The 22,901-nt window shown below is 45.8% G+C and overlaps 1 protein-coding gene and 2 long non-coding RNA genes across 4 annotated transcripts in view; 2 read left to right on the forward strand and 1 right to left on the reverse strand.

Annotated features, from left to right (window-relative positions):
• Positions 1-6,818, forward strand: part of LOC123372562 — a 46,816-nt gene extending 39,998 nt beyond the window's left edge. For both annotated transcript variants that reach the window (XR_006580344.1, XR_006580345.1), the window contains exon 5: positions 6,463-6,818. This is a non-coding gene — a long non-coding RNA (uncharacterized LOC123372562). The remainder of the gene's footprint in view (positions 1-6,462) is intronic.
• The window catches only part of LOC123372561, a 44,205-nt gene extending 34,073 nt beyond the window's left edge, over positions 1-10,132 (reverse strand). Inside the window, exon 1 of the long non-coding RNA XR_006580343.1 lies at positions 10,009-10,132. This is a non-coding gene — a long non-coding RNA (uncharacterized LOC123372561). The remainder of the gene's footprint in view (positions 1-10,008) is intronic.
• Positions 9,971-22,901, forward strand: part of RNF38 (ring finger protein 38) — a 205,108-nt gene continuing 192,177 nt past the window's right edge. The window contains exon 1 of the mRNA XM_045020743.1: positions 9,971-10,154. Coding sequence (XP_044876678.1) covers positions 10,016-10,154 — 139 coding nt within the window. The 5' untranslated portion in view covers positions 9,971-10,015. The remainder of the gene's footprint in view (positions 10,155-22,901) is intronic.

Genomic DNA, 22,901 nt, shown 5'->3' on the forward strand with positions numbered 1-22,901 from the left:
GATAAGGACTCAAAAACAGTTACATGCAATACAGCTGCCAATATTTGTTTCCTGGGAAATCTGTGTTTCCTTGAGTGACTCCTGAGGATCCCCCATTTTCTGGTCTCCACATTTCTAATTCTGCCCTGTGAGTAGCATTCTTCCAGCTAAGGCCTATATGGGATTCCCCCTTTTTGGAACTTGTGGGCCCAATCCTGATATCTGCTGAGTGCTTTCATTTCCTTTCAACCTGGAGTTGAGAGTGTTACACACTTGGCAAGTCTGGGCCCTCACTAAATAATGACTAATCACCCTGCCTCTACAGAGAGCATAAGGGGTCTCTGGGAATGGAATTGATATAACATAACCCCTTGTAGTAAGTTACATTAGACTAGTGCGTTTAGCTCCACTTCCCATACTGGAAAGGACAATTCTATGTCTTGCACATGATGACAAATCAGAGGGCACCATTGCCAGACTTGTCAGTTTAATTTCTCAGGTCTTCAACTATTTTAATGGTAAATTGGTGGTGGAGGGATTACAACACTGGTTGTGCATGTCCCCTGGGGAAATGGCCAGCCTTCTTTATTTGCCTATGGAGTTGCAAAATCTCTGTAGAGATGGGGTAGCTAATGAACACATTCACCATATCTTCTGGTTGCTTTCCCCAGCGTACCAGTGTCACGGCAGGGTTGGAGTGAAACATTAACCAGGTAGCCTTCATCCATGCCCCCCTCTAGCCAAGCCCTTGGGAAGGCATTGAACAGCACTAGCTGGGTCAGGGGATACAGATAATTAAAGCATTCAGGATTAAAATCACTCAGTGCAGAGGCCTTAAGCACCACTTGAGCCTTTATTATGGGGCTTAAGTGATACCTAGGATAGGTTCTTCTATGGGGTGAGTTTAATTCTCGGTGAAACAATATCTAATATAATCATTTCCAATAGTGGATTATATTGAGAGCAGTGAAAAGCACATTACAGGTAAGATTCTGATAGAAGATTGGGGATTTTTATTGATTTATAGGACATACTTCACTTTTCTTTTAAAAACAAAAACATAATTGAGCAATTTGTTAAAAATAGTTGCTGTGGAAAAAAAATAACACACCAAATAATTACTCCAGATCTGTAGCAAAATTTTTAACATCAAATTTTCATTCTTTATCAAACTGGTGAGCTTTGACTGGCTTGAAACTAAATGAAATGTTTAATATTTAGCTTGCCATGGATTTCTGATCACTGCAGTATTGAGAGTGAAAAGGCTGATTACATAGAAAAAGACAGACATGCTATCACATTCTGGGGTGCAATCCAGAACAATGAGGGATCGTCACTACCTGCCCTGGGGTACCTCGCAATGCTTTGTTGTTATAGATCCTCACCTGGGGTGCTCACAAATAGCCTAACAGCATGAACATCACATCCTGAGTCTTTGTATAGTTACAGACCTGGTCCAGCAACTCTGACCCCTGCAGCCTGTCAGCAACACACCAGCCACGCTCTGGCTTCCAGCAGCCTTGGTTACTACCTGCAGGGTGACCCCAACATACTCCAAGTCCCAGATTTTTCCCCACAAACACATTTTGCACTGTCCAGCCCCCTCCTGGACAGTTTAGATATAAAAGGTCCATTGTCCCCTGTAAGGGATCAATATCCAACAGTTTGCTACTACAATTGGAGTTACCAAACAATTCAAGTTAAACGTGATGTTGGATTAGTTTTGATTAAAAAAAACCAAACAAACATTCAACCACAAACATAGATTTTAAGTGAGTACAAGTAATAGGCATTAAAGTCAGAAATGGTTACAAGAGGAAAAAGAAAATGCTTTCTAGTAACTAAAATTTAACAAACTAGACTTGGTTCTAGGTAAAATCCTTACAATGTGTTTGTGATGTTACACCCCAGTCTTTATGGAAATATGCTTATGATATGGCATAACTCAGGGGTCTCAAACTCAAATGACCCCGAGGGCCGCATGAGGACTAGTGCATTGGCCCGAGGGCCGCATCACTGACACGCCCCCTTGCTGCCCCTGGCCCCACCCCCAATCCACCCCTTCCATGAGGCCCCGCCCCTGCCCTGTCTCTTCTCCACCTCCTCCCCTAAGCGCGCGGCTCCCCGCTCCTCCCCCCTCCCTCCTGGAAAGTGCTAAGCGCCACCAACAGCTGTTTGGTGGCTTGGTGGCGGGGCACTTAGGCGGCGGGTCCCGGAACAGAAGGGGCCCCCCACCGCCGAAGACCGGGCTGCGCTTCGGCGGCGGCGGCGGGTCCCTCTTTTCCCCACCCCGGCCGGTCCTGCTTCCCTCCCCCACCCCCCGGCCCGGCCCCGGCCCCGGCGGGTCTCGCTTCCCTTCCCCACCCCCGGCCCGGCGTGTCTCGCTTCCCTTCCCCACCCCCGGCCCGGCCCGGCGGGTCTCGCTTCCCTTCCCCCCCCCCGGCCCGGCCCGGCGGGTCTCGCTTCCCTTCCCCCCCCCCGGCCCGGCCCCGGCGAGTCTCACTTCCCTTCCCCCCCCCCGGCCCGGCCCGGCCCCGGCGGGTCTCGCTTCCCTCCCCCACCCCAGCCCGGCCCCGGCGGGTCTCGCTTCCCTTCCCCACCCCCGGCCCGGCCCAGCGGGTCTCGCTTCCCTTCCCCCCCCCCCGGCCCGGCCCGGCGGGTCCCGCTTCCCTCCCCCACCCCCCGGCCCGGCCCGGCGGGTCTTGCTTCCCGTCCCCCCCCCACGGCCCGGCCCCGGCCCCGGCGGGTCCCGCCTCCCACCCCGGCCCCGGCCCGGCCCGGCGGCTCCCGCTTCCCCCCCCCCCTTACCCGAGCGCGTCTCTGGCGAGGGCTGAGCTTCGTCCCGCTCAGAGCCGCGTGGTGAGGGGGCGGGGCTGGGAGCTCCACACCGAGCGCAGCGCTCAGCCCAGAGCTCCCAGCCCCGCCCCCTCCCCACGCGGCTCGGATCGGGGCGGGGCTCAGGCGCTCGGACGGAGACTCGGCGCTCTATGCGCTGAGGCTCCAGAGAGGGGCGGAGGCGGGAGCCTCCGCTTTTCTCTTGGGGGCCCCTGCGGAGCCCGGGGCAAATTGCCCCCTTTGCCCCCCCCTCTGGGCGGCCCTGGGGAGCTCCGTGGGCCGCAGGGAAGAGCTCCGCGGGCCGCATGCGGCCCGCGGGCCACATGTTTGAGACCCCTGGCATAACTGATATATTTTATGCAAGGTGGGTCTTGTAAGGTATCATTGGAAAGGTTACAATTTACTGAATGTGATTATCCAATTTGCGTGCATGTATCATTTCTGTATCTGAAGCTGGGAATATTGACTTTGTAACAGTTACAACTGGGTGTATATTTGGGGGAACGCCCTCCAGACAGTAAGCAATCAGCCTGGATGAACCATTTAAGAAGGATAATAGAACTTTGGAGATACTAATCTCCCACCATCCGGAGGAGTTTCCTGGGATGTTGCTTTGACACTGCAGGGTCATCTGATGATGTCACTTGGTACAGAGTCCCACCTTGGTCACTGCTGGTACTTTTCCACTGGAAACAAAGGCTTCCTGCCTTATGTAAATTATATTTAAGGCTGGGAAGGAAGGCATTCCTGGCTCTCCATTTTGCCTGACTCTCCAAGAAGAGGGACTGCTAAAAACACCTGAAGGGAAGGTAAAGGGGGGAGTCCAGACTGAGATAGAGGTCCAGTCTGTAAAGAGAAATAACCTTTAGGGTCAGAAATTGCACTCAAGAAACAGGTTACAAAATGTATTAAGCTTAGCTCATGTATTTTGTTTTATTTGCTCAGTAATCTGCTTTGTTCTGTTTGCTATCCCTTATAATCACTTCAAATCTGCCTGTTATAGTTAATAAACTTGTTTCTGTTTATTATTAAACCCCATTTATGCAATTTCTAACTGGTGGTGAGCAAGAAGCTGTGCAGATCTCTCTTCACATTGAGGGAAAGGGCAAATTCTTATGAGCTTGCACTGTATAAATCCCTGTACAACACAAGACAATATACCTTTGGGTCTGCACTCCCAGGGAGGTGGGCACCTGAGTGCTGGGGCAAGTCCCTTAAGTTGAGTCTTCCCAGAGCTGATCTGAGTGTCTGTGTCTTTCTGCAGCTGGGTGTGGTCCTGCCTGAGTGCATGCTAGAGGAGGCTTAAGAGCCTGGCTCAGCAAGACAGGGTAAAAGGGGGCCCAGGCTGGCGGAACAGGCAGGCTCAGTGGTATCCCAGTACATCAGGTGGCACCTTAAAGGGGAGCAACTCGTCACAGTGTTCCCAACAACACTGCTAACCAAATTTTCATGTCAGGATCTCTCCCAAAGTCAAAAGGCGGGTTTCTTTGTCATCTTAAATGAAAGGGAGAGAAAGAAAGAAAGAATACGTGGGGTGTTTTTTGCTCCTCAATTTTATAGTCCAGTCCTATGCATTTCCTAAGGGTTACTCCTGCATAAAGTTCCTTCCCACTGTGAGGACGGATACAGACTCTCGAGGTGAAAGAGGTTCCATGTTGTTAAAATACAGATCAATCTGTTCCTGCCCCCCCCCCCACCCACTCCCTCCTTCCCCGTTGCCAAAGAATGGCCACTTCACTGGTGAGTGCTCATCAACTTTGATGACAGCTGCCTTGAGGCATCAGCTCGTCCTTTGTCTCTGAGAAACAGGTTTACCCCTCCCTAGACTTGTCTGGTCAAATATTTCAGTCATGATTTCAGCTCATATTCATAACTTTGCACACAATGTCATTACACACATTTCACCATGTTACTGACCAGCGAGTCATTAGTTTGCAAAGGATACCTCAAGGCATATTTTGTACAAAGATTACTACAATAGTGTATAGGGTGTGACTATAGGGTGCATTTGGTCACATATTGCTTAGATCAGGTTGCTGGAAACTATTGATAAATGACCCTGTTAGTACCATTTTGTTAAATGGTGCATAGTACCAGTTGTCTTCATCTCAGAAGTGGGAAAATGATGTCTTTATGCAGCCATGCACTGAAAAAAGCCAGATCTAACCAAACAGTTACATTACCTTACAAAGTCTTGGTTTAAATTTAAACTAACTTTGTAAGGAAATACAACATAACTCCGGTAGTAAATAAACCATCATGCACCAGAAACTTTGTGGTTTTACACTTCCATAACCTAGACACACATATTAAAAGTAGAGCTTGCCCTGAACTTCCAGATGGTCTGCAGCCTTCTCATTTCTACTGGAAAGACAAATCTTTGGTAATTAGATAAATGGCCAAAGCAGATTGATAGGGCAGGACTATCCTTTTATTACCTATTTGAGGAGGCAAATTAACGGAGTGAGCCCCTTTGGAAACTGTTTTGTAGGAAGGAAAATCCCCTAAGCTTTGACCCTACCAATTTTTGGAGGGCTTGTGAAAGGGTGAATCTGTGCTATGACTCAGAAATACGTGATATTGAAAGCGCAGGAACAATTTAAAGCAACTTCCCCAGAGGAATGGACTGGAGGTGTGATCAACAGCTGCCCTCCAAATCCTCCTCTTCCTTCCATTGCCCTTCCTCCATAGTCTTCATGTGGTGGTGTGGGCTGTGAAGGGGCTTGCTGTACACTGGTTCTCAGCACGAGGCTGCAGAAAACAGTCGTCCTGTCTGGCAGATGTTGGCAAGGTGATGTCTCTCCAGATAGAGTAACAAAAATAAATAAATAAAAGAAATTGGCGTGGGTGGCACAGGGCGTATATGTTGCCAGGTGGCCTCCATATTCAGGGAAATATAGTGGAAAGATGGCTCTTGGTGGGGCCTGGTGATGGGTTTTAACTGTTGCCATACTTTAAAAAGAAAAAATAGCAGAAGCCTCTTCCTACTCAATATTTTGTACCATGTGGCATGTAAAGATGGCATTGTTACAATGCAGTATGCAATGAATAAGATTTTAGTAAGTTTAGATAAAGAGCCAAAGTAAATGTCCTCATTAAAATACAACACAATGCATGTCTCCTTCCAGGTAGTAAATCTCATTGTTGGCTACCAAGACTTCCTTTTTTTTCAGTAAAATGTCACTTTTTCACATTATTTTCTTTACTATCCCTGAAAACTTTATGTTTTTGAACTGCATAACATTGCCAATGTGTGCATTTGCTTTAACATACACAACTACTGTAAGGATTTTCATTGTAAGGGAAAAAGTAATCTCTAACCACTTGGTATCTTTTAATGTATAAGGATTAAGGTAAAGATGTTTGTCATTGATATGTTACCAACACCATATGCTGTATATTGCAGAATACAGTCACATATTATAACTAATTAAAGTGTACTGATTTATTAAACTCTCTATATAAAATGGGAATGTCAACTTAATCCGTAGCACCAAGAAATAGTAAAGTGCAGTTTTGGAGAATTTTACTCCTTCCAGAACTAAAACTGTTTTTGGAAGCAAATCAATGGAATTTAAAAGTCTTGTTTTAGCCTGGCCAAACATTTCAGTTTTGTTCTTAAACAAAATTAACTGTTTGTCTTTCCAGACACTTTTCCTGATTGATTTTGACAGCAGAACTGGGCATCACTATGCTAATTAAACATCTGGGATTATTAAGTGAAAATTAATCTTCATGGCAGGAGCCTGCATTGGTTGAATGTAACCCCCATGAGAATTTGAAGTCCTACTGCACTCTCTGCAGATGAGAGCCCTTTCTCTGAAGGTAACTAATTGACCTGACAGTCAGGCAAGAGGGGTTGAAACTACTAACCGATTAAGCACCCACTTCTTCACCCTTAGAGGGAAAGAAAATTAAAAAGGGTGAGTTTTTAAGATTACTCTAGTACTGAAAACACATGCACCCCTGCCTTGCACTATGAAATCACAGCAAGGTGCACATTTTTCTATAGGCACCACCACCCACGCCCCCATTAAAGCAACCTTATAGTTAATTTTCTGTAACAATGATGTGGGGGTAAATACACTTCTTCCAACGGTTTACTCCCTGTGCCAGGTTCATGAGCAGCACAAGGCTCCTAGGGCCGCGGGGGGCAGGATCTCAGAGCCATGCACACCCCCCGATGCAGGACTCTCGGTTTCTAGGCGCACCCACCAGTGGGGCAGGTGCTGTTAATAAGTTGGTGGCAGCGCAGCAGAAGCCAAGCCAGCCCCTGCCCTGACCACAGGCAGCTCTCTCCCCTGCAACAGCCGCTGGGTACTTGTAAATCACTGCTTCCTTCCCCTCCCCCACCGCCTCCGGCCCCTGCTCGGTCCAGCGGCTGCTCGCCCAGCCCTGCCCGGCTGGCTGCCCCTCTAGCGCTCGCGCGTGCTGGACGGAGAGCCAGCCCCGGAGCGGAGCAACCAGCCCTGTGCAATCGCCCAGCCGCCCAATCGATCGCAGCAGCAGCAGCAGCCGCCCGCCTGCCCTGCCCAGCATGCCCGCTGCAGGGGGGTGCAGCGAACCCGCGGAAAGCATGCCGCTTTCATGCACGCCACGCCTCTCCGCGCAGGGATTGCAAACGCGGTTCCCTTCAGCTGCGCTTCAAAGCCAGCCTGCTACCGCGCTGCCCCAGAGCTGCTGCCGGGGGCTGGGGGGAGGGACGCCGGTATTTGCTGCGTGTGAGAACGGGCTGAGCACACAACGCTGCCGGCGGAATGCCCAGCAGCCAGGGCTCCCTGGGTGGCGTTTCCCTCCCCCGCGCGGCTGGGAACAAAGGGGGGAAAGGGAAGGAGGGTGAGGATGATTCCGGGCTCAGCGTGTTGGGTCTGCTCAGGGCTTTCCAATGCCATTGATCTCTGCACATTTCTCCTCTCTCTCCCCGGGCCGCGCGCGTGCAACTTCTCCCCGGGGCCCGCGTGCCAGCGCGCACCTGGGCGTGCAAAAGGCCCATGCATGGACAGGCTCTGAGAACAGGTAGCCCTCGGCTGTCCCCACCCCCTTCGCACCACTAAGAACAGACTGGACCGTTGCATGGCGGGGCTGGGTTTATTGCATCCACACACGTGCACGACAGTAGCCGGTGTCTGTCTACACGCATGGAGAGCCACGCGTGTACAGACACGCAGCGGCCAGCACACTTCACTTTGCTTTGCCCTGGAGCTATTTAAAAGGGTGAGGGGGAAGAAACATGACAAGCAGCTGCCCCCCCGCCATCCTCCCCCCTCCCCCGGCCCGCGCTGTGTTAGTACCAGTGCGCCCCGCGCCCCCCGGGCCGGGCAGCGCTGTGTTAGTACCAGTGCCCCCAACCCCACCCCCCGGCCCGGGCAGCGCTGTGTTAGTCCCAGTGCCCCCAACCACCCCCCCCGGCCCGGGCAGCGCTGTGTTAGTCCCAGTGCCCCCAACCACCCCCCCCGCCCGGGCAGCGCTGTGTTAGTCCCAGTGCCCCCAACCACCCCCCCCGCCCGGGCAGCGCTGTGTTAGTCCCAGTGCCCCCAACCACCCCCCCCCGGCCCGGGCAGCGCCGTGTTTGTCCCAGTGCCCCCAACCCCCCCCCCGGCCCGGGCAGCGCCGTGTTAGTACCAGTGCCCCCAACCACCCCCCCGGCCCGGGCAGCGCTGTGTTAGTCCCAGTGCCCCCCCGGCCCGGGCAATGGTGTGTTAGTCCCAGTGCCCCCCCCCGGCCCGGGGCAGCGCTGTGTTAGTCCCAGGGCCCCCCCCCCCGGGGCAGCGCTGTGTTAGTCCCAGTGCCCCCCCCCGGGGCAGCGCTGTGTTAGTCCCAGTGCCCCCCCGGCCCGGGCAATGGTGTGTTAGTCCCAGTGCCCCCCCCCGGCCCGGGGCAGCGCTGTGTTAGTCCCAGTGCCCCCCCCCCCCCGGCCCGGGCAGCGCGGGGTTAGTCCCAGTGCCCCCCCCGGCCCGGGCAGCGCTGTGTTAGTCTCAGTGCCCCCCCGGCCCCGGGCAGCGCTGTGTTAGTCCCAGTGCCCCCCGCTATCCCCCCGGCCCGGCCGGCGCTGGGGAGCTGTGTGAAGCCGGCGCTGGGAAGCCCCAGCCAGGCGATTTAAAGGCGCCCGCCGCTCCCCACAGCAGCAATGGGGCGGGCAGAGCGGGGCTGGATCCCAGGCTGCTAGCGCGGGGCGGGGGGAGAAAAGTTTGTGGGTTGGCCGGGGCCGGCCGGCCGGCGGGGAGCCCCGGGCAGGGCCCCGGTGTGTGGCGGGGAAGCTCTGCCCCCTGGCTGGCGGGCTCCGAGCGGACGGGCTGGGCACGGAAGTGGGAAGGCGCAGGGCGGGCGGGCGAGCTCCGCGCTGTAATTGCTGCCGGGCGGCGAGGCCGCGCAGCGACAGGGCAGCGCCGGGGGACGGAGCCAGCCGAGACTTTCTTGCCCAGGGCGGCTGAGGCGGCCGCAAGTTCCCCCCGCGCCCGGGCGCGGCGCCCCCCAGCAGGCCGGAGGCGGGCCGAGGGGCGCGCACACAAAGGCGGCTGGGAGCCGCGGGCGGGCGAGCGGAGCCGGGCGGCCGGGCCGGGAGAGGCGCTGCCGCCCCCCGCCCCTCGGATGCCCTTCGCTTTCGTTTCCCCGGTGCGGCGCGGCGGCTCGCAGGGAGGGGGCACCGCGGGCTGGCAGCCGCCTTTGTTTTCTCTCTGGCGCGGCTGAGCCCCCGGAGCCGGGCGGCCCCTCCCCGCCGCGCGGCCCCGCTCCAGCCCTTTCCCCGCCCCCCAGCAAAGTAAGTTTCCCCGGCGGGCTCCCCCCCGCGCCCCGGCCTCGCCTGCCGCTGGGGAGACCCCGGCCCCGCCGGCCGGGCGAGCCGATGCCGATCGCCGCCAGCTCGCAGCCCCGCGCGGCGCAGCCCGACGCCCGCCCCTTCCCCCCGGCCCGGCTGCGGGAGCGGGACCCCGCCAAGCAGGGGGCCGGCGCCGAGGAGCCGCGGGCCGCCGGGCGCCTGGATCCCCCCGGCCAGGCCGGCGAGGCGGCCCCGGCAGCCGGGCTGAGCGGCAGAGCGGCGGCTCCTCCCGCTGCCGCCGCCTTCCTCCCCTCGCCGCCGCCGCTGCCGCCCGCCTTCCCCTCCCCGCCGCCGGCCCCCGCCGCCGCCTCCCCGCCGGCCCCCTTCCTGCTGCTGGAGCCGCCCCGCACCCGCTCCCGGTCCCGCTCCGGCTTCCTCACCCTCGCCATGAGCGGGGCCGCCGCGCACTTCCAGCCGCCGCCGCCGCCGCCCCTCCACGGGCCGAGCCTCCCGGAGCAGGGAGCCCGCAGCCAGGGCAGAGGCAGCCCCGCCGGCCACGGGCACCCCCGGGTCGCCCCCGCGCCAGGTAACGGGGCCGGGGAGTGGGGGGGTGGGGTGGGGTGTAGGGAGAGGGGGGTGGTTGGGATGCCGGAGGAGTGGGGGAAGCGGGGGGCAGTGGGGGATGTGAGGGGATGGATGAGTGGGTGCTGGGTGGGGTGCAGGGGACATTGCCTGGGACATGCGGTGCTGGGGGGCCTGGCTCTGGGGGTACTAGGAGTGCTCGAGGGACAGGCTGCTGGGACTTGAGGTGATGGTGGGGGGGGATTGTTAGGGGGACTGAAGAGTTGGGTGGTGCGGGGGCTGCCATAAGAGATCATAGGAGTAACAGCCTACTTTGTTTTCCCGAAGTTGACACAATCTGTAACAGTTCTGCAGAGTTGTTCAGCCTTAGCTTTTCCAAGCAATCTCCCTGTATCAATCCCCACAGGGAAGATGACATGTGTCTGTCTGTACAGCGTGGTGGTGGGTGTATATAATATCAGACATTAAACATGCTTTCTGCTTACTTGTGGGAAGTTTGGTGCAGAGAAATGGAGACACTTCTGTGTGTGGAGGCATTTTTCGACCCCGTACTCATCATAAATTGGGGCGGGGGTTCTGTTTTTGTCTGTCTCATTTCTGCTGGGGAAACCTTGATCTGATGACGACTTCAGCTCTGAGCTCACAGTCATTTTCATGGACACTCACAGTGTTGTCACACAGACTGAAGCTGTGCGGTGATAAGTCCCGGGGATGACATGGGAGCAGCACATACAGGGAGAAGAGAAGCTCAGGTCCCTAGGAAAATGACTTTAAAGGAAGTAACTTGAAAAAATACAACAAAGTAAATAAACTGGTTGTGATTTTATTCAAGTTTTGCCTCATGGTAACTTTCAGTACAACTGAAACTTTTATGATAATCAAAGTGAGAAATAGACTGGCCTAGATCATTGTGGATCTATCGAATCTACAAGACTGCATGGAGGAGATATTTCCTTTCTTTCTGTTCATATTTACTCCCAATATTTGGGCAGACAGTTCAATCATTCCAGCATCACAAAGGATGGTGTTTAATTCTCTTGCTGCATATAGTCTATTGGGGTAATCTCTGCCATGTAGATTATATTCTAAAAGTTAGTATATAAGCATTTAAAATTATTCCACCATTTGAGATGTTTCAGGGTTTTTTTTTCTTAGTGTCAGATGCAGAATTATAAATTATACTATTGTAGTGGAGAGACTGTAGCTGAAGTTGAAATAGCACATCTGTTATTAATATAATAATATATTATCTTCATTTTTCCTAGCCTATAGCTATAGTAGGTCTGAATTTACTTCACATTACTTTCTCTTTACATTGGCTTCAGCTGTGGCTATGCCCTCATACAATATTTTGTTAAATATAGACTTTGAATCCTTGAACAGAACAACAGAACTTTGATAATACTCATAGGGTATCCACTGCATATGGTAGCCATGTGAGATGTGTGATTGTTCGTGGCTAGCACGGACTACTGTGGGAAAGAAACAACTAGGTAATAAAACTGACTCTTAGTATTAATAACATATAGTTTTTAGCAACCATACATATAAACTACTCCTATTTAATCTTAATGAGCATTTGTGATTGCTTTAATTTTTGCTGTCCAACAGCTTTTTGTCTTGGCATCAGAAATCCGTTTTCATAGGAATAGCATTCTGATTTTTATTCAATATTTAATTTGGGAAGAAAATGACAATCAGTTAGCAGTGATGCTTAGTTTTGAAAATATATGGGAGAGGAACTACTATGTCTATGTGTAAATCCAAAACGGAGGCTAACTCTTTAGGCTATCTTTCCTTCTTTCCAATAAATATGCCAATTAAAAATAAGTGAGTTCTTAAATTCTTGTATATCTTGGTAATGTGGGGATTATTGGAAAATATCCTTATTCTTTTGGAAACATCATCTGCCTTCTTAATTACCACTTTATATTGGGCATTTGACACCTGACACTTTTTTTTAAAAACTATTATTATTTAAAGAGTCATGTCTGTTTCCTCTTAAAAGTGGCTACACAGTATTACCCCAATGAGGAACAGTTTTTGGCTGCTCACTGCAATTTTATTTTGGTGCTAAAATATTAAGGCCTCAAATCTGCAAACACTTAAATGTGTGTACTTAACATTAAAGCACATGAGTGGTCTCATTGACTTCAGTGGGACCCCTCCCTGTTTAAAGTTAAACGTGTGTAAGTGTTTACAGGATTGGGGCCTATGATGAGTCCTCTTCTCAGAGTTGTGTATGGCAATAGGAATTTTACTGTATGTTTATGAAGTTACTAGCTGTGAAGTAGTGCAGGAAAACAGCAAAGAATGAAAACATTTTGGGGGATTGGTGGGTGGGGTAAAAGCTGTTTGTCCTCTCTTGGAACATACAATTTTTATTTATGCTGATATTTTGGGGTTGGGTGTTTTATTTTGGAGGGGGGGGAATGATTTACAGAACTGGTAGAAGTTTCTCTTTAAAATGAGAGCTATATAAGTATTTTATAAATAGCTGGATTTATTTATGCTTACTGGAATTTGTACTAAAGAGACATCAACTTAAAATCATACTTCTATTTGATTGTTTTACCTATTATTATTTCTAAAGGTAACTCTGAAGATTACGTAAAAATACTTGTTTGTGTTTTACTTTGTATATAGTCAGTTTTCCCTGTTGCTCTATGAAAGGCCCATACAAGCAGAGAGATGATATTTAATAGGAAAAACATATTCGTAAAAGTGCAAAAATTGGCAAGTCTTGGGAGCAGCTGTTTTACTTGAAACTATTTCTATTTCTTTTTTTAATTGATTATACTTTAAGTAGATTTGTTGACTTAAACCCAAAATTTTCCTTTCTTAAAGCTGCTCCTAACTTCCTGATACTTTCAACAACCTGTACAGTAATGCCGGCCATGAAAAACTTGAAATTGTACATGTATATTTCCTGTGATTTGAAACGTGTCACAATTACAGAGAAGAAACTCCGTCCTTATAGTTGAAGTGTTTAATTCATCGTAGTCCTTGTAACATGTAACTACATAGCACTGTGCCAGCACTGAATTAGACTGAATGCATTTTCTTTAGCTTTCTCTGAGAAGGGGAGGGGCTGGCTTTATTTATTAGCCCAAACTCACAAACTCACAAAAGCTCTAACTTTTGCTTAGAAACTCACTTAAACTACAGTTGCAGAGTTGTTACAGTGAGGAAAGCTTGTAGGGCCCGTGTATAAAAATAGTACTTAGAACTGTGTTAAGGCCAGATTCTTCAAAAGAGATTAGTTCCTATTTAGGGAGCTGCCTAATTGAAGCTTTTTTTTTTTTTTTTAAATTGGGCTGTTTATGTTTACTGATCAAGACTTTGGTGGAAAACAGATTAGTCTTACAAAAAATACACTTTAAGCCCCCAATTCTGCAAACAGTTATGCACCTGCTTAACTTTGCTACCATGTGCTGAAGCATTTGCAGAATCAGTGCCAAAATTGTTTTTTGTTTTACAGTTGATAAAGATTTTCTGTTAGTCACACTATTGAAAGTAAAGAGCAGACTAATTGAAAACTATTAATCGAGTCTCTGTTTTCAAAACATTGAAATAACAATATTATGAACTTTATTTATCTTTCAGTATTAAGGAAACTTAGTACGTTTTACAGACAAAGTCAGAATCTGTCACGTCCCCATCCCCCCAGTGTTTAGTGAAGTATGGTTTTTTGTTTCTCATTTGTTTTCCCATTAAATATACATGTGAACAGATGCAAAGGGCTTTATTCAAGATTGTCAAATTAATAAACGGGTAGTGGAATAGAAAATGTAGAGCTGAACTGCTGACTCTTGTTTTCATCCAGGAAATTGATCCTGATCTTAAGAGGCACTTTCAGGCAGAACTAGAGGAAAGTGCGTTACCTCTGTCACTGTAGGCATATCTTGTAAGTGAAAAAGATGAGAACAGTTGGAGACATGCTTGTCAGTTGGTAAGAGAGGTGTGGTTTTAATGGAAAATTTCAGTCCTTTTCACCTTCAGTTTTTTGTAAGCTCTGATCTGTACAATTATTTTTGTTGTGATATTTGGGGAGGAAGGAACCTTAAAAACAATAACTTATTAGAATAACGTACTTTCAGTGAGTGTAGACTAAGCATTTTAAAGGTGGCTTTTCTCTGAAATGTTTCTACTTAGGAAAGCTACCTTTTGGCTGACTCCTGGTAGCTGCACTAAAATCAGTTAACGCTGCTTGCAATTTTCAGCCTTGTTATATTTCAATTTTAGATGGAATAGTTCTAAAAACTATAAATTAATGATGTCAAAGACTCACATCAGTCAAAGCCTTACTATAGAATATTATTATGAGGGGTGGTGGAAGATACTTATTTAGGCAGATAAGTAAGCAGCTGCTAAGAGTTTTAGTCTGGAGGAATTGAAATTGCTGATCAAAGGATCAGTGCCTGTTTTCAAACATATGCAAAACTGCAGGGTGTGAAGGGAATGGACTTATTTGTAAGGGTGCTGCCACTATTTGTATTGAAAGTGAGGTGGAAAGCTCTTGCAATTCATGGCGATTTTGCCTGATGCAGTATATGCTAAACAGTAGTTAAATTACTGCTGAAAACTCCCAATAAATTTCAGATTGTCACATGTGATTTTTTTATGCCCGTAGCAGTTATCGGTGTGCAGTACGTATGGTTCTATTTTTGAATTGAATAGCAGTTACAGTGGTTTTATGGGAAGTGTCATGCTTAAATCTTGCATGCTCAGAGATATGGGCCTTCTTGCTTAGGTTACACTGGTCCCTTCACAGCTTTATGACCCTCTTAAGCAGAGCAAGATGCAAGGGTATCTCCGTAGTAATAATAAATGAAGCACATTCAATACTTGGATTTGGTGGATAAAAATCTGTTCTTGCACCTTTTTATATTCAAGGCTAGTGTATTTTTAGGTGAAATGATTGTAGTTTGATGGCAATCCTTAGTGAGAACTTGCTCAGAATTGTGAACCCAGAGCATGTAATGCAGCCTAGTCTTTTGGTAGAAATTAGCTAGCTTGAATAATAAATTACAATTTACCTTTTGGTTCTCCGAATTATTTAGTGAAAACCTTGGAAAGTAGGTTTTAAAAAACAAAACAAACTTTAATTTCTGGTTCTTATAAACAGCTTTTAAATAGAAATAAATTAACCACAGTATATGGAATGACCCATTTCAAGGGTTTAAGCATTTAGTATATTTTTAAGAAAGTAAATGCCCTTAGCCAAAGGGAGAGAGATTTCGGGGTTGTTTTGGGAAAAATACACATTCATTTGTATGCTTGTTTTTTATGATGATCGTTTTCAGATAATATGCATCTTCCAGTAAGATTCTCCTATGGATCATCTTGATAAGTTTTTCACTTAGCTCCTAGTTTCTTGAGCAAATTAAATATTTATTAATATATGGTGAATATAAATATGTTCACTCAATCAGGAAAAGATTCTGTGAAGACATGGTATACTAGGCCAGAGATATGCTATGTTGCTTTGTCGGCACATGGTAAGTTGATTAAAAGGTACAGTATGGAGGGGAGGTGATGGCAGTTGCTTGGGCTAGTTACTGCTGCTTTCCTATAGCAAACAGCAACTGCTGACAAACGTATGTTTTTCAGATTTATTGCTCACTATGTCATTAGTCTGATAAAATGATGGCTCTATTTTAGGGCACATTCTTTTTAAAACTGCAAGACAAATAACTGTAGAGAACCCTTCAGGTTTCAGACAAACATAATGACATAAACCACACTATTGCTACAGTTACTGGAATATGATGAATACTCTGAAAGTAATGCTTGCTGGGGTAGAGTGGGGAAATCTTTCATAATTAAGAAAAATCTGTCTTTTCTATCCCATAGGACATACTCCTATTTAATATTGGGAAGGGGAAGAGAGAAAGTATTTAATTTTAAAATTTATCTTTTGCTGTGCAACATCAGTTTAGATTGCGTAACTAGTGAAGGCCTAATTCAGCAAGGCCCTGAGTGACCTCAGTTCCCATTGATTTAAGTAGGAGTTGAATGACCTTGCAGAATCAGCCACTAAAACAGTAGAGGGGCAGGCTCCTTGGGTGCAATGCCACACTTGCCAAGGTACAGGACAGGGCTGTGGTGTGCTGATAGCCCATTTTGGATGGTACAAAAAAGCCTCTTCTGAATATTACTAGCTATTTTAGCTAAAACATGAAAACTGGTTAGCTGTAGAATTCGCAAATACATTTGGATTGCTGTACTTACCTCTAGTGTACAGCCCCATCCCCGGATCTTGGCTACACTTGCTAAAAGACTGGGTCAGGTGCTTCTGTCAGCGAGGGAACTATTGCAAAGCTACATGTGAAGGTAATGGGCGTGACTCTTACACTTGTTTTACACTAGTATAACTAGATAGACTTCAGTGGAGTTGTCTGCTTTGCCGCTGTGTAAGTGAAAGGAGAATCAGGCCTAGTGTCTTATAGTTAGCATTTATTAAAAGACTCTATCCTTTTTTATTTAAAAACTAGTACTTCCAATTAAGTTGAAAAATACAAAATTATCAATTACAAGTCATTTAATGAAATACAGCACAGCCTCAGTGAAACAAAAGTATCTGTAAGAGGCTCAGGCCCACCCAATGTCTAATAGCAACACTGAAAAACGCCTCGATTATTGAATGACTAAATTCAGCTGTCCATAATTATTCAGTACCTCCTTGATGATTGGATAGTCATGGTTACATTCTTTAGTTTAGTTTATATTATGAAACTTCCTTTTTTCCTTGTATGTAATTTAATACGTTTGAAATTCTGGTGCTCGTGTGTTGTTGCTGAGACATCATTTTGTCTGAAGAGTGCAGGTGCTGCTTGAACTTCTAGCTAATTCTTTCCAGTTTAATGTTACTTTTAGAAAATAAACAAGCAGAAGGTTTTGTACTCCTTCTGGTTTATCTGTATGTTGTGCTTTGGGGCAGGCGTAGAGGCAGAAATATTTTGGGTGATGCTCTGCTTGCACATACTTAAGGTGAAAAATAGTCTTGTCACCAAAGGGAGCAGGAAGAAACGCTTTAGCAAGAGTACTAATAAGCATATCTGAACATTATATAAATCCGGTGGGCGGGGGGAGGCAGGTTCAATTTTTAGAAAGATTTTGCTTACCTTTTTATATTTTTAGCCTTGCCACTTCTCACCCACAAGATTATCTTGGCAAAATGAGGCCCTCATGCATACAAAATCTTTTTAATTCATGATTTGATATGAAAGATGGTGTTTTAAATCTTGTTCTACTAATACCATTCCAACCTCAGCTTCTTTCGTAAAATATCTGAAGCATGAGATTTACAGGTGGTTGCTTGTTTGGTTTCTAATATGAATCAGAAGTTTAGGTGGAGAGAGTTAAATATGAATGTGCCCAACCTGAAAGGTATAGTACAGAAGGAGGAGGGGACTAGATGGAACAGGTGAGAATGCAAGGTATTAAAGAGCTAGTCTTAAAAAGTTTGTGGTCTTTAACTTGTACAACTGATTAATTTGTAACTAAATTATACTTTCCTCCCTTCATGCTTGTGGCTTACTATTGTGATATGGTGTTGATGCAGTTAGAGGTGAGATGGAATGTCCATTCGGTGCATATTTTTCAGTTGCTTTTTATTTGCTCTATAGATGTCTTTTGGTTGAAATCTCTCATGCGTTTTCTGAAGTACTCTTTCTGTCTTGTGTGCACAAAGCATAATACATATCCATTTGGTTGTTTGAGCTATCTGAACCTGGAAAAACATTTTTTTTTCAACTGGTGAGAAGTATTGGTTGGTCTTTTTGTGCTCTGATAACTTAACAATATAGCTTACTTTTAGCACTTATTTGACATGTGATGTAGAATGAAAAAATGCATGCTCTCTGTTCTGTTTGGAGGAAGGAGAGGGAAGTGGTTTTGAAATAGCGAAGTTATGGGTATTTTAAGAAGTGTTTTGAGCATGCTGAATGTTTTGTTTTCTGAACTTCTGACACACACACACATGCTCTAGTTGTTCACTTTCTTAAAATATACTCTGTCCCCACCTCCCCCATTGAAGGAATTGAGCTGCTACCAATATGCCAGCTTCTTATTTGGGTGGATCTTGAGCCTGCTCGCTCTCATCCAAGGTTCACTCATGGCTTCAGTTTTGGCCCAATGAAAAGGGATGTGGTGTCATCAGCATACTTGTGGCATAACGCTTCAAAACATCTTGCTAACTTCTCCTTCTGCATCCAGGCGAAGATAACCCATGTTCACCAGGTTATTGAGCACCTGCAACAGTCTTGTTGGGAAATCTTTCTTTCATAGATGGACCAATAATGGAGGCTTTTATGTTTCACATCTTGCTTAATAATGTTTGATTTGATTCTTGCTTAATAATCAACTTGCCGTTATTCTACTGAGGGTTGTAATCTTTCAGCTCTCATAAATTAAGCCATTGGGCTTGGTCAGTAGCTGCATAATAATAAAAAATAAAAATTCATGGGAGACTTCCAAGGGAAAAACAAACTAAAAGGAGCTTTTAATGCAATGTTGCTTGATTCTAATTGCACAAAAGTCAGGTATGCTTATTTTAAGGTTTACGCTTAATCTTCATTCCTCCTCCTTGTAGCTATGCATTACAGTAGGGCAGGGGGAATGAATAGGTGGACTTTTTATTTTAAATCTTTTTATTTGCTTACTATTATTGTTGGGATTTTTATTACTTCCTCTGGAGTTTGGACCTTGACTGTACCTTGACTAAGAAATTTGGATCTTGACAAAAAATAGACTGCCCCTGCAATAGGGTCTTCCCTTGCATGATTGCACAATATTGAACAGAACAATGTTACTTGTGTGTTGGCAAATAATAAATACCTTGCAACCGTTCAAAGAAATTGCACTATAATAGTACATACACATGCACATACATAGTATTTTGTATTACGAGATATATCATATGATCATGTCTTAGGCTATGGCTATACTTGCACTTCAAAGCGCTGCCGCGGCAGCGCTTTGAAGCGCTAAGTGTAGTCAAAGCGCCAGCGCTGGGAGAGAGCTCTCCCAGCGCTGTCCGTACTCCACCTCCCTGTGGGGAATAACGTACAGTGCTGGGAGCCATGCTCCCAGCGCTGGGGCTTTGACCACACTGGCGCTTTGCAGCGCCACAATTTGCAGCGCTGGAGAGGGTGTGTTTTCACACCCTGCTGCAGCGCTGCAAATTTGCAAGTGTAGCCATGGCCTTAAAGTACACTGTCTTAATGCAAATGTACACGGGACAGAATTTAACTCTGAATTTCATGACTTTTTATTAAATTTCAATTTTATCCCATGGTCTATGTACTCCCCTGTGTAGGATTCTTTTTACATTTTTTTTTTTTAAAGCAGTAGTTCTCAAACTCTTGTACTGGTGACCCCTTTCACATGGCAAGCCTCTGAGTGCGAACCCCCCGCCATATAAATTTAAAACATTCTAAATATATGTAACGCCATTATAAATGCTGGAGGCAAAGTGGTGTTTGAGGTGGAGGCTGACAGCTCGCAAGCCCCCTTGTAATAACCTCGTGACCCCCTGAGGGGTCCTGACCCCCAGTTTGAGAACTCCTGTTTTAAAGGAATCCCCTAAGATTGTGTATGTTATGTACCATGCCACCCAGGTGTGGAGGGAGAATGGCTATATAACCAGTAGGGGTTGTGTCCAGTAACACTCATTGAAAAGACAGAATTGCAGATTCTGTGCTGGGAAAGATATGGAGCACTTCATTACTATGTGTGGCAAAATTTGTAGTAAGTGACCACGACAGGGAGCAAGGTGCAGCAAACTATTCCAGTGCTCTGGCAGTTCTTGGTGAAGTACTGCTCCCTCACCTCCCTTACAGCTTGCCCTGTGTATCTGAATGTCAACTGAGGTGTGTCTGTATTTTGCCAATAGCAAGTTACAGCTGTTCAGAGCATACATTTACTCTGTTTTCTGTAGTAGCTTAGGCCCTGATCCTATAAAGACATTTATTAATGTTACTTTATGCATGGGAGTGGTCCCATTGATTTGGCTAAGAATCTGTGCAAATGTTTGCAAGATTAGAGCTATACTTTCTTTTCCCCTGCGGTAGCATGTGTTGTACTTTTAGCTTCTTCCTTACATAATCAGACTATGTCGCCTTTTTGGAGTTTGCAGATATTCTGGTGGATCTCTTGCGTGGGACCACTTTTTTTTCTCTTATTAATTGGTATGGCAGAAAGCCAAGCAGGAAGAAATGGCTTGTGCATGGAATTTGGAGGCAGGTTTTGTAGTAAAATGCTGCACTTTTTGGCTCACAAGCCATGGGAGCATATGGATTCTTCATGGTGCAGAAACTGCGTGTGTGTATTTTTAATACATGTATATTTATATTTCAAGCAAGGTTTTGATTTTATATTTAAAGAAGTGTTTACAAAATTGATAGGAAAACAAGTATGGCAGATACTATAATTCTCTTTAAATTATGCCTATGGATTAGGGCATTTCAGGACTTTCCAAAATTCTTAATGCTTTATTTTTTTTAGGGAGAGAAAAAGCTCTTAACCAGTTAAGAGAATAGTGTGTCAAAACTATCAAGACTGTGTGACAGTAACGTTTATATTTGTGAAGAAGTTTGCTGAACAGTGTGCTATAAGCTGAAGTATCAATTTACAAATAAACAGGAAAAAATATATATTGGATGTTCTTCATTGATGTCTATTACAGCTAGTAACAAAAATGGGGAAAATTCTTTCCTCTTTTATTGAAACTTCTAAATGTTTGTTGAAATTTCCAGCCTGTTCTTGTCTGTTATGTCTTGCACGCTTTCACTACTCACTATGTAGTACAAATATAAGCTTCTAAATTGTATTACTGTACTTGGATATATATTCAGGAGGTGTCCATTAGTTTGTTCATTTCTAATGGAAGAAAAGTGTTTTTACAGGTTGTTTTTAAGACACTTCATGTTCTGGTGTATTTTTTAATATTCTTTATTAATTTGTAATAAAACAAACTGTTCTGGGTTTCCATCATAATACTCCTGTGGTCCTAATTCAAAGTATTGTGACCATATTGGTGTTTAAGCTGATGAAGCAATAAAGCACAAAAGTGCAGGGTCAGCCAGATAGATCCCCTTTCCTAGGGAGAATTTTATCTCTTGGTCTCAGAAAAACAGATAACAAACATAAAAATGTAACACAGAGATGTTTCTTGGCTCCGAGTTTTTTTTACTCGGTCCTGGGTTCAAAGAACAGCCTTCTCTCAGGCAATCCCTTTGTTCCTGGAGCAGCTGCTTCTATGCAGCACCTGCATAAACCTGAGTTGCTATTAACTCTCTTCCTTTTCCAGGCACAGGATAGGGTCTCTGAACCTGGTAATACTATGTTTTGAATATCAACCATATTTAGGAATCTGCTGCCAGCAAAGGAGTATGTTCTTTTTGTCCGTTGAGTAGCAAATCTGAGCTCATGATATCCCATCATTTGCAAAAATAAATCCTGTGTGAATAAAGTCTGCTTCAGTAAGTATAGATAATGTCAGTGGAGTAGAACAGTTTGTAAACTGGAAACTCCTTTTTGTTGAATTTTAGTAGATAGATTCCCCTCCCCCACTCCTCTGTTTTTCCAGTTGCAGAAATAAAGAACTTTGGAAATCTAATCTGATGATACTTGTGGTGGTTTTTCCTATCGTATTTTTAGTTGTATTTGCATAAATGACGATCTGAAATTGTTTTAATACCTTTGTGTGCCCTTTCCTTAAATAACTTGTTTTCTGTGGCAGGCTGGGATTGAGGTAGTCTCACTCCTAGAAAGTGTCTGGGAGATAATGATTCTACCTCCAGTTCTTCCTGAGGCTATGACACTTCTGTAACAGGGTGGTTGGAATAGGACTGAAGCAGGTAATAGTGAGTAGTTCTCTTGTAGCATGAGAGGATAGTGATCTTCATTTAGTAACATAGATTATATATACCATTTTGGCATACCATAGGCCAAACAACAAATAAATACACATCAGTCCCTAAAATAGACATATAAAAGTCAGATTGTCATTCCCTTATTCTTAAGGGTGTGGCATAGAGTCTCCAGTAGGGAATGCTAAGACTCCTTTTTCCTGTGATAACTGTAGTTTAAGGTTACTGACCAATTGCCAACTAAATAAATAAATCCACAGGAATTGCTTAATGATTTGTCTGGGTATTTTTGTAATTGGTTGGTTCGGTCAGGAGGAGGTTTAAAAAAAGAAGTGGTTAGGCTTTAAATCATAAAAAGGTACAATAATCTTGACTATTCGCTTTCTATAGATGGGTTCAACCTTTGAGAGCAAGAGAGGGATTTGCTAAACTGAGTTGTGTGCAAGTATGCGGAGTCTCTTCTCACATTTTTTTTTAATTCTTGTAAAATAGAGTTTAGCTATTCAGAATAGATATTCCTATATTTGAAAATCATATCACCCATTTCAACTGAAATTCTGCTGATGGTGATTTATTTATTTTTTGCACATGATAGTCCATTTACTTTTTTCTCTCTCTCTCGGGGTAGTCACTGATCTACATAAACTGATTTTGAATCCTCCTAGACACTATTCCTGGTATTTCAGAAGTACCTGTAACAAGGGTATGGTATCTTGGGGAGCATTCAGATAAGTAAGTCAAGCTCTTGTCTGTGACCTCCTATCTGAATTCCTGATATTTTGTTTTGAACTGATGGCTATGGCTAGAAATTCAATTACAGTGGAGTGTTTTGGGCAGGAATGTGAGAAAGCACAAAGCATAGAACACAGACTGCT

Source organism: Mauremys mutica, chromosome 6, assembly GCF_020497125.1.
Source record: "Mauremys mutica isolate MM-2020 ecotype Southern chromosome 6, ASM2049712v1, whole genome shotgun sequence".
In the NCBI taxonomy this organism is placed as follows: Eukaryota; Metazoa; Chordata; order Testudines; family Geoemydidae; genus Mauremys; species Mauremys mutica.